The sequence below is a fragment of the Trichosurus vulpecula genome, chromosome 2 (genome assembly GCF_011100635.1).
Source record: "Trichosurus vulpecula isolate mTriVul1 chromosome 2, mTriVul1.pri, whole genome shotgun sequence".
NCBI lineage: Eukaryota > Metazoa > Chordata > Mammalia > Diprotodontia > Phalangeridae > Trichosurus > Trichosurus vulpecula.
The window spans coordinates 349,552,095-349,566,614 of record NC_050574.1 but is presented as its reverse complement, the minus strand read 5'-3'; the positions used below and the strand labels follow the sequence as shown (position 1 = coordinate 349,566,614).

At 32.3% G+C, this 14,520-nt stretch overlaps 1 protein-coding gene across 2 annotated transcripts in view; it reads left to right on the top strand.

The window, feature by feature from the left end:
• NECTIN3 (nectin cell adhesion molecule 3) overlaps positions 1-14,520 on the top strand; it is a 198,210-nt gene that overhangs the window by 52,665 nt on the left and 131,025 nt on the right. The window contains exons 5-6 of one of the 2 annotated variants that reach the window (XM_036745141.1): positions 1,349-1,500; positions 8,762-9,838. In XM_036745141.1, the coding sequence (XP_036601036.1) occupies positions 1,349-1,500; positions 8,762-9,342 (733 nt within the window). In that variant the 3' untranslated portion in view covers positions 9,343-9,838. Of the gene's footprint in view, positions 1-1,348; positions 1,501-8,761; positions 9,839-14,520 lie in introns of those variants that run through there. The other variant, XM_036745142.1, reaches the window with a different exon arrangement.

Genomic DNA, 14,520 nt, shown 5'->3' with positions numbered 1-14,520 from the left:
GATATTAATCTTTCTTAGGGGTATGTCTTACCGTGTTCTTTCTTTGCTGAAAACCCTTCTGCAGCTCCTGATATTAATAAAGCAAAAATGCAAACTCTTGAGAGCACATTTCAGGCCCTTCACAATCTGGTTATGAGCTTCCTCTCTAGTTTTACTTCATGCCCCCTATTCTGTCAGCATTCTGTCTTCTGCCTTCTCTATCCTCCAGCTTCAGTGTACTCCTTCCCTCTGTCCCTTCCTCCATTGTTCTCTACTTCTCAGGGTCCTCATGTACCCTCTTAGGGTCTGAGTAGGCTGCCTCCTCTTTAAAGCCTTCCTTGATTAACCCACAAAATGTTACTGTTGTCTTCACCCTCAGATTATCTTATATTTCTATGTCTAGGTAGTTATTGCAGTCCTATAGGGACAATGCAAACCACTTGAAAGCCAAAGCTTTTTTGCTTTTGTTTTTCTATTTTCTATTCTTAGCACAGTGCCTTCCACATTATAGAAGGTGCTGTTTGTTGAGTTGATGTCATTTGAATGCTCCTATAACCAAGGCATTTTCTAATTTAATTGACATTTAAGAACTCAATTTAGCAACTATTAAATATAAGTGCGAAGTAAAGAATAAAAGTTGAAATATCATTTAAAGTTCTTCAAAAACCTTTTTTTCTCTGCATTTCTGGTATTTTGATTTAACTTCTTAATAGACTTGTACTTCAAGAGAAAAAATGTTAATGATCTTTGTTAACTAAAGTATTAAGACTACTGAATTATAAAATGGCTATTTGTTTAGGATGGTTTTACCATGTGCCATGCACTCTGCTGAGTGCTGGGACTACAAAAGGTGCCCAAAGACTTAAGGAACATACAATTTAATGGGGGAGACAAATGCAAAAAAAATATACAAAGAAGTTTTATATTGTATAAATAAGACAAGTAACAGAGGGAAGGAACTGGAATTGAGAGAGGTTGAGGAGATATTTGTAAAATAATAAAAAAGGATTTAAGTAATAAAATTTCCTTTGCTAATAATTACTTTAAAATGTTTTGTATCTAATATCTGATTTCATTGGTATAGGGAACTTTCAGGAAAAAAAAATCAGCAGCTTCCTCTACTAATACAATTTGTTCATAATCAACAGCATTAGATACTTTCTTGAGTTACCAGAGGTAAAGTGACTTGCCTAGGATTACACCACCAGTGTGATCAGGCTAGGGACTTGAACCCAAGTACTCTACCCTAAGGGTAGCTTTCTATACATTATACCTCCTGCCTCTTTTCAAATAATAATGTTTTGGATCTTAAATAGATGAGTATTAGTGCATTCTAGAAATGTCTTTAACATATTTGAACATCTTTCAGGTTGGATGGACAGTGGCCTGATGGTTTAGAGACTTCAGAGAATACTCTGTATTTTATCAATCCACTGACTTACAATTATTCCGGTGTTTATATCTGTAAGGTTACAAATTCCCTTGGCCAACGAAGTGCCCAAAAGATCATCTACATATTAGGTGAGTTGCCATTTCCCTGTACTTGACTGCTTTAAAGTATTCTTTCAGATGTCCTAGTGATATTAACTAGAGCTAAATAAAGATCCTTTTTGGTGTTATTTTATTTTTTTTTGATTAAAGATTTTTGAGAAAACAAATGGATTTAATAAAATTTTCTTATTTAAAATAGTTTGTTCTTCTATCAACTCATCTAAAACAAAGTTTTCTTGTCCCTCTATTTGCTTTGAGTTTTCAGTCCTGTTTGTCAAGACTGACAACTTATTGATTAGGGCAGAAAAGTTCTACATTTGCCTTATTAGTAAACAATGACCTACTTTTTGATATCTTGTTTATTTTTATTGAGAATAACAGTGACTTATACAGATCAAGACTCTTCCAAAGTGAGGCACTTTGATTTCAAATTGGGAATATTTTTATGTGAAATTACAGAGATTATATTTTTCTATTCTCAGTTTCCAAATTAGTTGTCGCCATAAAAATTGTACTTAAATATTCTGTCCAGGTTTTGTTATGAGAGAATTGGGAATTTATGCTTGGATATGCCTTTTAAAATTTATCTAAAGTTCACAACATGGAGACCCTCCATATAATTATAAATAATTTAAAAAACTTATTTTGTGGTGGTTTCTGTAGGGATAGGCTAGGTTTTTATCTATCTATGATTGAATTAGTAAAAACATAATGATATAGTTGTTGACCATATGCCTTGACATGTGGAAAGTATAAATTATAATTTTTATGTGATACAGTGTAGTTTATGTTACACTAATATGATAGATTTTTAGGTTTGGTATTATTTCTATTTTGCTTCCAGACTGTATATTTTAAAATCTCTGTTTTTATAACTTAATATTTATTATTTTTTGAAATTCTTTTAGTCATATTGACGTTACTTTCCTTATATCTTTTTGAAATTATGCTTATTCATATCCGTCAGCATCATAATGGATCATCATGATTCAATATCAGTTTTATGTACATATATGATGTCATATCATTTTGGAGCTAGACCTTAAGGAAGTGACCGTAGAGACCATATGGTCTAATGAAGCCAAGAAAGGGGAATTGACTTATCAAAACAACATAATCACTAGTGGCAGAGCTTGGATTCACTCTAAGATCTCTTCTTCCTAGTCTGGCTTTATTTCTAGTGTTCCACACTGTTGTATGAGTGTGTATATTTAGGATTTTAAGGATCATTGGCTTTATCCAAGTGTTGCTTGTTTCATACCCTAGTAGGTAGTTGGCTGAGTTGCTGTTGCCAAGAAAAATTAATCACGTTTTGGATAATTTCTTGGTGACTCCTGAACAACACATTAGACCCGTACCTTGAAACTTTCTAATGTAGTTGGACTTACTAGAGCTTTCGCTCCACTGTTTTGCCCTGCAAGAACTCAGCGTTGTATCTGTGCCACTATGAATCACTGTGGAAGGACTTTAGTAGAAGACATGAATATTAAATGTCCATATACACACACAACAGAATTAATTTCACACACAGATATCCCAGCAAGAATAACTGAAGATTAAATTTGATAATTTTGGTTTTTTTGGTGGTCTTAAAGTAGTCATTTAAAATGGGTGTGAAATTGAGAATTTATTAAGTTATTAAGAAGTAATGTTCTACTTTGGGTAGAAATCTATCCCAGCACATATTTAGAATTTCATTTTTTTTTTCAAAATATGTTTATTAAGTAAGGCTAGCGAGCTGACCTTGGAGTAAAAAAAAAATCTAGATTGAAGTCTTGCCTCTTTGTGACCATGGGTAAGTCACTTAAAACCTTAGTGACCTAAGGTAATACACTAAGACCATAAGTTACAAAAGAGATGCATGCCTATCTGCACAAGTAGATGGAATTTACTGGCCTGGAGACCTGTAAACCGATGATATCACAGGTCTAGATCTAAACATTAAAAAAAAAAGTATTCGTTATAACTGTAATAAACTAGGATGTAGTCCCCATCTCATTACAAAGAACTCGAAGGGAGTAAACACTGCTTCATATTGATAGATTTTTTTATATTAAATACCACTTGTTCCATTTCTTAGAAATTTTCATTTGCAGTAGGATATGACCTAAATTTCATTTCCAGTATGTAAACATGAAAAGTATTCTAATTTTTAGGCAGTGATTTCTCCTAAAGTTATTATCCTTCAGAACTGAAGAACTAACTACTTGCCTGCCTTATCCTTCTGGCAATGAGCGTTTCCCTAGAAGGCCAGTTGGAAAAACATAGGACATTGTGTCATCTAAAGCAATTTCATGGATTTACCAGACCTAGAATCTTCCATTGTATGATTGGGACCAACCAGTAATCTGTAAAATGTAAGATTTGACCACATGACTTTAAAGATCCATTTCAGTTCTGAATCTATGACTCTGGTCTAAAGTGTTGGGACTTTCCATTGTTTAAAAGATTTACAAGTTCCTTATCGTTCTGCTATTCCATTCATCCTACAATAGCCTTGGACCAGGGGCAAAAAAAAGAAGGCTGACCATGGAAAGAGTTTCCCCCACTCCCCTCAGTTTGAAGAGCTACTTTTGAATATTACTAAAAATATTCCTTGTTAAATAACCATGTTAAAGATTCTGTGACACACTGCACAATCACTTTTGTCAATTTAGTAATGTTTTAAAAGTATCAGTATCATCAGCAGTATCAACGAGCATTTATAAAACACTTATTATGTGTTGGGAGCTGTGTTGAGTGCTGGGGTTGCAAAAAAGGCCAAAATACAATCCCTGCCCTCCTGGAGTTCACATTCTAATGGGAGAGATAAGATGCAATCGACCAGGTACATATAAGACATATACAGGTAAATTGACAGAGGGAAGTCAATTAACAGTGGGGAAAATTGGGAAAGACCCAGAAAAAGTGTCTTGCAGTCAATAGGAATTCAGTTGTGTGTTGAAGAAACCCAGGGAATCCAAGAGGCGAAGAGGAGGAAGGAGAATATTACAGACATGGTGGACAGGTGGTGGAAAGTCAGAGTTGGAAAATACATTGTGGTGTTTGAGGAACAGCAGGAAGGCCAATGTTAATCTTAGAGTATACGAAGAGGAATAAAGTATAAGAAGACTGGAAAGGTAGGAAGTGGCTAATTTGTGAAGGACTTTAGAATTTAGAGAGAGGACTTTATATTTGATCCTAGAGGCAGTAGGGAGCCTTTGGAGTAGGAGTGATGTGGTCAGACTTACACTTTACCAGAGATCATTTTGACCCCTGAGTGGAGGATAATAGACCAGAGAAGGGGGAAACTTGAGGCTGGGAGACCAACTATTGAATATTATTGAAACAATCCAGGTGTGAGATAATGAAGGCTTGTATACAAATGCATTTTCCTTTTTGGGGTGGGGTTAGGGGGTCAGCTTGGAAGACCAAATACAGTATTCATGATTATAAGGAACCTTCACTGTCAAAAATTTTCTCCACCAACATAAATCAGCAACTCTGTAGTATTTTATGGTCTCAGAGAGTTTCTTGGAACCACTAGAGTTATAAATAACTTATCCTTGATTTACACTGCCAGTGTCTGTCAGTCTGGACTTGAACGCAGCTCTTCCTGATTCCGAGGCCAGGCTTCTCTATCCACTACATCACACTATTTCCTTTTAATCTGAAGTTTTTGTTATTAAAAGGATACTGTCCAGAATGAGGGAAGGAATTGTCCTACTATTCTTGATTAACTATGTGGGACGGGACCATGACAAATTCGTTCTTGTCTAGAGGAGTTTGACCATGATGGTGAAAGGTCTAGAAAAGTGTCATATGAAGATCATTTGGAGAAATTGGGGACTGTACTAGGAGAATGTTTTAACAAAGGAAAGTAGTTATGTGACTTCTAAACACAAGATAGAACTAATGGATAAAAGTTAAAAGCAGGTTTTTTTCTCCCCTCATGCAGTGAAGGACTTTACACTAAGTAGATTTTCCAAAGTGGATAGTGCACTGCCTGATGTAAGTTAGCTAGCTCTTCAACGGAAGATAGTTTCGGATTGGTTAGATGAATATCTTTTAGGGCTGTTCCTGTAAAAGAATGTAAATTTCTGGAATTTTGTGGGAAGTGATTTTATGTGACCTCTCCATTTCCATCTAACTCTTAAGATTTGTGGATTCTTTATGCTTGCCTAATAGCATTTCTATTTTGTCTCCTGTTGTCTTTCCAAAATCTTTTTTCTTCTTCTTATGAATAGACTGAGAAGAGCAAGAATGTTACCATTTGGCCCAAATGTTTACTTTAATTGTTAATAGCAACTAAAATATCACATGAAGTTGGAATTGAATTAGATCTTGTGCAATTTCCTTGCCTTTTTAGAATTTCTAAGTCACTTTCTTAAAAATCATTTGTTATGCTGAACTTTGATTCCAAATTAACCTCATCTTTCCCTCCATAAATGAAACTAGTCCATTATATTTTATGCGTATGGTCAAAAAGTTTTATTGGGAGTTCTGTGTCTCCAGGCTACTCATGTTGTCCTGGGAGTTTAGTCATTAATCTATGTGTTTCATCTGTAATTTTTTTTAACCATGTCCATCTAACTCATTGGCAGCATTATAATTAGATGGAGCACTCCAGTGATTCTTGCCCTCCCTTTCTCCCTTTGTTATAATGCCAGCATGTTCTTCATTCCATTGACTGTTACATCGACCAGTTTATTATTAGCTGTTAACTGTAACATCTGTGTTGCAGAAATATAATGGAATTGAATAATTGGACTGTTCGATTGAATTGAGTCTCCTTTTCTAAAAGTTAATAATAACTACCCATTTAGCAAGGAGGTTATTTTTTTGGAGCTTTTCTACAGCTCTTCTTTTCCCTTCTCTATTCTCCCTGGAAGGTGGGTGCTCGCATTGTTGAGTGTGTTTGTTCAAAGTGCCTGAATGGATGTACCTCTTACTGACTTGACATTAAAGCAATCAAACTTCTATAGGAATATGTTCAGATTCATTTTGAATTGATCTTGACTGGTAGTTTTCTCATTAAAAAAAGAACAGTAAGCCTTAGAAAACACATACTATATGGGAAAAGTGAAATGCACATATATATGTATTGAAAAGGATTGTTCATATCCAGTTCATCCATGGGGAAGATGCAATTAGTTTTGGTGTTCTTTTTGAGACTCTGGTTGATTACACATGTATGTGGTGTGTGTGTATATGACATATGTATATGTATGTGTGTATATATATGTATATATATATATATATATATATATATATAAACATGCATATATATATATATGGAGAGAGAGAATATTTGTACACCACTGAGAAAAAGAGCATCTGGTTTAAGATTGATAACTAGTTTCTAAAAATTTACTTATTTCAAATTTTTAAAAAATCAAATTTCTTTAAAGAAGATTAGGAAGAAATAAATAATAAATATTAAAGTCAAATATGAGCATTAAAAACTTTACTCTTTCTCTGGAAAAAATTAAAATCTTCAAAGAAGAGTGTGAGGATATATAAGTTTAAAGGTGAAACAAAAATAATTTCAGAAAGTCTGGCTATAATTGACTCTCATGGTTTTTTTGTTTTAATAAGTTCTAAATCATATTTAAAAAATGAGCAATACATACACATGCACATTTTTTCCCAAGATACGTTTTGCTACTTGAAACTTAAATTCATCCACACCCCCCAAAAAAACAACAGCATTAAGAAAAATCATTTAATCCTTTGTCTCATTTTATAAAGTGCTAATTCTATTAAATTAGATTTTGTGAATAATTTATACTTTTTATATTATGACTGCTATAATTTTTCTTTTCAAGCTGAACTTGAGATTAGATGTCAAGATTACTTCACATTCTCCTATGTACTGTATCTTCCCACAGTTTCAAAAGTCCTGTTTCATTTATTAACACTATAAGAACTAATATTCACCTCTTTGATATGCTCAACAGAATTACAATCCTATATATGTTTAAACTTATAGGAAGCTAGTTAGTATTATATGTTCAACAGTATTTATGCTGTACCTGCTAAATTCTCATCATATTCTGTACATACGGCATTCCATGATGAAACTGGCCTCAGTAAGTATTTTTCTACAGCTTATAACACTAGAATAATTTCCCAATGTAGATTTAGTGTGTTCTAACATTTAAAAAGTTTTTCAATACCAACTCATTACAAATGCTAATCTAAACTATGAAATTATATCATTTGGGTCATCTAGTCTTATAGGGAATTTAAACCTTTGTAACATGTAGTTTCTTCTAAAACAACATAATTTTGTGGAAAGTGTCCTAAAATGCCACTTTAATTGATGATTAACCAATGTTTATTTTTCACTACTCATATTTAGTACTTCTTAATGTTAATGGACATTTACATGGTAATATAGTAGCAATATGCAGGATCATTTGCATCTAATGTTTTAGCATTATTAGAATGTTCTCTCTAAAATATTATCCATTACTATTGATGTCAGTTCCACACATTATGGAAGAATCTGTTTCTTGAAGATAGTGTTGGAATTTTTTTAGTTGCCTAAAATACTTAGATGTCTTTTTCTCATGGTGTGGTCTGTTTATCTAAACAAGTGAGAATGTGATGATCTTTATTTTCAAAATTACTAATGATCTATATTTAATACTTCCTTGGCTTCCAAAATTTGGACAGTCTGTTCACTTAAGAAAAATATTTTTGAGAGAATAATTAAAACAATTAGCTTACTCTGCCCACTTACCAAGAATGTATAGTTTTTCATTCTTTAAAGATATGCTTCTGATATAAAATTTAAATAAATCTAAATTTTTCTCTTTTTTTAGTTTTAGTAAAACCAAACCAAAAAAATTTGGTTCTCTTCTGTCATTTTATTCCCCTCTGCCACTGGCTGAAAAATTAAATTATATTGATACTAATATTTCTTAAGTCATAATTGTAGAGGAGCCTTTCCCAGGAACATAATTTATGTAACTAAGCAAGTAGTTCCCCCTTCCTGGTGTGTAGTATGTGACAACAACTTAATCTTTAATATAGTAGTTTAAGGGATTACACCATATGTAATTTCTTTAATTCTTTTGTGGTAGACCAGTGATTACTGACCAGATATCAGTCTTGTTGTAATTTTTAAGTGTATTGGTCAAATGAAATAACATGGCACCTTAGTCTTATCAAATTAAGAATGAAAAACTATTTTTACTATGTATATATCCATCAACTGTGCCTTCTTTTCAACTTGCTACTGATTTAGCTTGCATTGACATTCTTTGCCTTTCTGTGTCTTGTCTATCTTTGCTGTTTCCATTAGATCCTCCTACTACTACCACCCTACCACCTACAGTTCAGTGGCGTTTCTCAACAGTTGAATTTGAAGATGTAGATGCACCACCTAAAAAATTGCCTTTCCCATTATCAACTTTGGCAACAATTAAGGATGGCACAATTGGCACCATCATCGGTGGTGCAGTGGGTGGGGCTCTCTTCCTGATACTTGTAAGTGTTTTGGTTGGAATATTCTTCTATAGGAGAAGACGGACGTTCCGTGGTGACTACTTTGCTAAGAACTACATTCCACCATCAGATATGCAGAAAGAATCGCAAATTGATGTTCTTCATCAAGATGAGCTTGATTCTTACCCTGACAGTGTAAAAAAAGAAAATAAACATCCAGTTAACAATCTAATATCTAAAGACTACTTAGAGGAACCTGATAAATCTCAGTGGAACAATGTAGACAATCTGAACAGGTTTGAAAGACCAATGGATTATTATGAAGATATAAAAATGGGAATGAAGTTTGTCGGTGAGGAGAGCTATGATGACAACGAAGATGACTTAGTTTCACATGTAGATGGTTCAGTAATTTCCAGGAGGGAGTGGTATGTTTAGCAACCACTAAATGAAAGTGACTCTGTACAATGTTTCATTCATTTTAGTTGTGGATCATTTTCAGATTGTTCATACTTTTTCTTGAAGGAAAAAATAAGCTTTTTGAAGTTGATTTTCAAGCTTACTTTTTATATTCTAACTTGACAAATGGAAATGTAAAATCTAGGTTAAATGTATCTGAGCTGCTTTATATTTTTTTTCAATGCTGTACTACTGTCTCAAGATTTGAATTTTAATGCAGAGTACTTTATTGGTCTGTGGCACAGGTAAGAAGAAAAATGTTAACTTAAAGTTAAATGTATAATTTGTTTTGGTACAAAAATTAAAAAAAAACAACTACTTTGGCATTGTGTATTAAATGTTTACTTAAGACTATATTTTCAACTTTGTTTAACATATACCTCTTGATCTCAAAAGTTTTCACCATCAAATGATATTACATCAAAATTGACTCTTAGATTTGTTCAAGAATTGTTTTTATATATTCAAAAACATTCAGCCTGATGAACCATTTTCCCCTTTTAAAAAAATATTTTCTAAGGTTAACAGAAAAGGAATGAATACCTCTTCATTTTAAATGAGCCTTGCCATTGTGACTATAGAGTCAGGTATACTTTTAAAGATGCTTTGCACTGAGATTACTAGTTGACGAATGGGTTTAGTTAACTAAATGAATAGATTTTGTGTAACACCATTGCCCTTTATAGTTTGTTTTTTAAGAAGCATATAAGAGTTAAACGGAATAGAAATTCATAAATAATTTCGCATATACTTTATAATTTGTGGAGAGGAAAAAAATAATGCCTTGGTGATGTTAACATTAGTTATGGTACAATAAGTGCTAAATCTATCTCTTGCTTCTTAGCTACTTCCAAAATATCTTCTTGTAGAGGATTAATCTATGATAGACTGTCATTTCTAGTGCAAATGGAATTATGAGGTATAGACCAGATCTGGTTATAATATGCAAATAAGAAAAATATATTCTGAGTTAAAGGCTTTATGTATTTTGTAGACTTATTTGTTTCTAGTCATTTAAGGTTGACTTTAGTCAGAGGTGGAAGAAAAATAGTGAGATCTCCATGAACCTAAAGTTGCAATATTTGGATTGGCTATAGTTAGTAAATTGTAGGACTAGTAGGTACTTTCATACCTAACCCAGTTTGCCAGAATATTTTCCTAAAACTTTTTTTTTTTGCTGTATGCTCTTAGATCAGTGTTTGAAAATTGTTGAGTTTTAATTTAAAGTCAGTATAACAAATATAACAAGTATTTTTCCTTTTCTGAAGTATGTGTATTTGAGAAGTTAATGTCCTCCTAATCTTCAAATATTGTTTTTCTTCATGAAATAATTAAAATTTAAATGTTTCTACAGTGAAGACCTGGAATTATCACACAATGGCTCACATATTATGCAGTCCAAAGAACTCATTTTGTGATTTATTTACTGATAAGGTAATATCTGGGATTTTCTTTTCTTTTTGTTTTTAATTTTTTTTCTTGTTGATTTTTTCTTTTTTACTGTGACGCTAAAGGGAAAATGGAGTTATTAAAGCCAGTAGAAAATCTTGTGATTGAAAAAGCAAATTAGAGGTATTTACTGAGGTTGTTTTCTTTGAGTAAGGCATAATGCAAACTCTGAACAAAAAGTTAAGGTTATATAGAACAGATTCATTTGAAAAGATTTTATAATGGTTAAAACCTAAAAACAAGATTGTGAATATGTATGGAATAGTTACTGTTGACTTTAACTCTTTTTGTGGAAATTGAAAATGAGTACTTCCCTCAAGGTAAAATACTGCAAGTATAATATCAGGCTAAAGATAAACATAATAGTTTATTAAAGTCTGTCATTGAAAGATTCTCTTAGAAATTAAATACTAACTAATAAGCATAACGCAGTATTATCCACATCACTAGAAAATATGAATTTGAAACAATATGAAAGTTACCCAGTTTTGAAAATGTGTATTTTTTTAAGTGGCAAAAGCACCTCAAAATGACCTACAGTGTTTAGAGCTTTACAACAAATACAGTATCCATATTTTAAAAATAGACAGTACACTGTGATTGAAGTAAATCTTTTGAAGGGAAAATTTGTTGCTCCATGTTTATACCGTTAGTGTTGGTGTTTTGACCACCAAAAAAAAATCTGAACTCTTTTTTTATCCGTTAAGAGATATGTTTTTGGTTTCTTGTTTGACCAAAGTTTCATATTTAGAACAATCACAAACCAGATACTGTACATAATTCTCAACTTGGGAGTAACTCTAAACAAATGTATAATGTATTTCTAAAACTATATTTCAAATGTTCAAAGATTAAAATTTACTATATTATCTTTGAAAGATAGCTTGTTGTCTTAGAAAAAAATTACCTAATTGTGAACTCACTTTTTCATGTGGGATATTTTGCGCCTTCTATAAATTTAAGAGTTTTTGTAATATTCAGACCTTTGATTATTTGCTATACTCGGTGTATCCTTTACCAAGGTAAATAATTTGGTAAACTTTACAAAGTTTCAGAGCTTAACTTCAGACTGATGATACTCGTGTTAATTTTCAAAAGCATTGCAGTATTGTTTCTTATGACATTATGTATGGTTGCTGTAAATAGAGACCTGATTGTAAACATGAATAGTTGTGTGAAATAAACATTTTTGTTAAATTAATTTTTGAATACAAGTGATGTACACAGCTAATTAATCTAGCAATGTGTAAAAATGCAAGAAACTGTCCCTGTGGAATAGATTAGTTAATTTAAGAAAAAATCTTGGTCTTATATTTCCTTTTCTATGATCTTATTCCTTTCTCTCACATCCTTTGAATAGTTTTTGCCTATTTGAATTAACTGCGGGAGAGTACAATGGAGAAATCAATGTGCCTTTTCTTTTTTCCTTGTCAGTGTTTTATGTAGGAATATTGTTTATTTTGTTTTTTTGGTGGTGGTAGTACAAGAAGGAAAGAATTATCAGACCTTCCTTGTTTTCTGGGTAACCGCTTTGATGGAGTTAAATTTGAGGAGAATTATATAATTGGAATGGTTCGCAAATTCTATATGTATAATGCAATTTTATTTAAAGGATGTCTATAAGTTAAACTTAAATATGGGGGAAAGTCTGTAAGGTTAAAGAGAAACTATTTTAGATTTTCAGAAGCAAGAAGCAAAAGAAGTGAAATACTGAGTTGTTTGTGCCTTTTTCAAAACTGTAAACAGGAATAATGATAGAAGATAATGTGGACTGTGGACTTTCATGTAAGGACCACAGAAAATAAATGCAGAAAGCAGTCATTGAGTGAATTAGTAAACTTTTTTTTTGGCCAAAGAATACTTTTTTACATAAGTTTTATTTTGTTTCAAGTTTTGATACTCCTAAAACTATGTCATCTGTTTAATAGATGAAAGCAATGCAGCCTCTTTAAAAATCTATGAGAATGTATGAAATGATACTTCTAGTGAATTTTTGAAAAGTAACAGATTGCATAATGAACCAATACTCATATTTTCTTATTGATAACAATACAACACTCCTAACAGACTATATTCCCGAATTTCTGGCAATTTATGTTGCGGTCTAGTCTTCTATGCGAATAAAACTTGTGTTGTTATTTGGTAATATGTTTGGTAAATAACCATAAATATCTCTCTTGCATAAATAATCCAAAACACATTTTCACTTTTCCAAGCGCTTATTTTCATTGGGAGAATATAATTAAAATCACTGCGCTTGACAAGTGTGGCTTATCTCTTAACATATAATATGGCCTTTCAGCTATACTTATTGGATAGTGGCAGTAAAGTAACAAATTAGTATTTGTCATTAATTGTTTTACTATTTAATTCCTAACACGTGGAGATGAATATTTGAGTTAGCCATTCTGCTGTGTGATGAATTCTCTACATCCTGGTTTCCCGACCCCCTTACATATGAAGCCAATTAAATGCTTTTATGTAAAATTCTGTAATTCACTTTATGTACTCCTAGTCTAAATTGTAACAATAGAAATTTATCCTTTATTGATGGTTTTACTTATGTTAATTTTTTTGAAACCATAATTATTATGCTAAAGCAAGCAGACAATAAGATAAACCAAATTTTTTCTGACTGAGCCTAATTTGATTACTCATGACCCAGATTTACTATTTGTAATGGGATTTATTTGAGAATCACTGCCTAGAATAGTTGCATTAGTAGTTATCCTTTTTGTGTATGTGTGTCAGTCACCTGCAATTTAAAATTTAAATGATACAATTTAAATGTTTCCTACATAGATATTTGTCAAAAACTAGCAAGAGTTAAATTTAACACATGCATTCAAGAGTCTTATTCAAGAGTCTTAAACAGTGATAGTTGTTCATTCTCATTTTGAAGAAAAATCTATCACTTTGACTTTGTATGATGTTCCTTTTAAATGCCTACTCTGTACTCAACATTGTGTTTTGGGGGAGTATATAAAATTGGGTAGAGTATAGAAGATGTAAGGATATTGCCACCTGACGTTATGGTCTGGTCTAGAGATTCCAGATGCCAAAGACTTGAGGAAATATCAGGAGATTAATGTGTACAATTTTGGAATAACTCACATATTCCATGTGATGAAGTTCAAAGAGCACTGGATCCTGGAGTTGGAGGACCTGTGTGCCTCTGTGCTGCTTACTATATATAAGATTTTGAGTAAGTTGCCAAATCTTTCTGGGCCTTAGTTTTCAAATTTGTAAAATGATGAGTGGTAGTTAACTTCTGAGGTCCTTTTTAGTTCTCAATCACAGATTAAAGCATAGTTTTCTCAACTTATGTACGAAAACAATATAAAATAAAATGTGATCTTTGTTTCATGAAGTTAGGAAAAAATTTCATGGAAAACCTAGATCTTAATAATATTTAGACAGCTGGTACACAAGAGAACAAAAATTAAGGCAGGATTAAGCATATATGGATCAGAGTCTGGCCACACCCAAAAGGAGGCATGTTTTAGGAAAGATTAAGATAAGAAAGATTGAGTATCTAGAAAGTTGGTCCTATAAGGAGTTTGTATGTGTTAAGTATTAGAAAACTATTGGAGAGTTTTGGATAACTGTTAAGAGGGAGTGATTTCTCTAGAAGATTGTTTTAGCAGTATATTTGTATGATTTGAGTTAGGTGACTGGGAGGCACATAAGGCAAGGAGACCAGATATA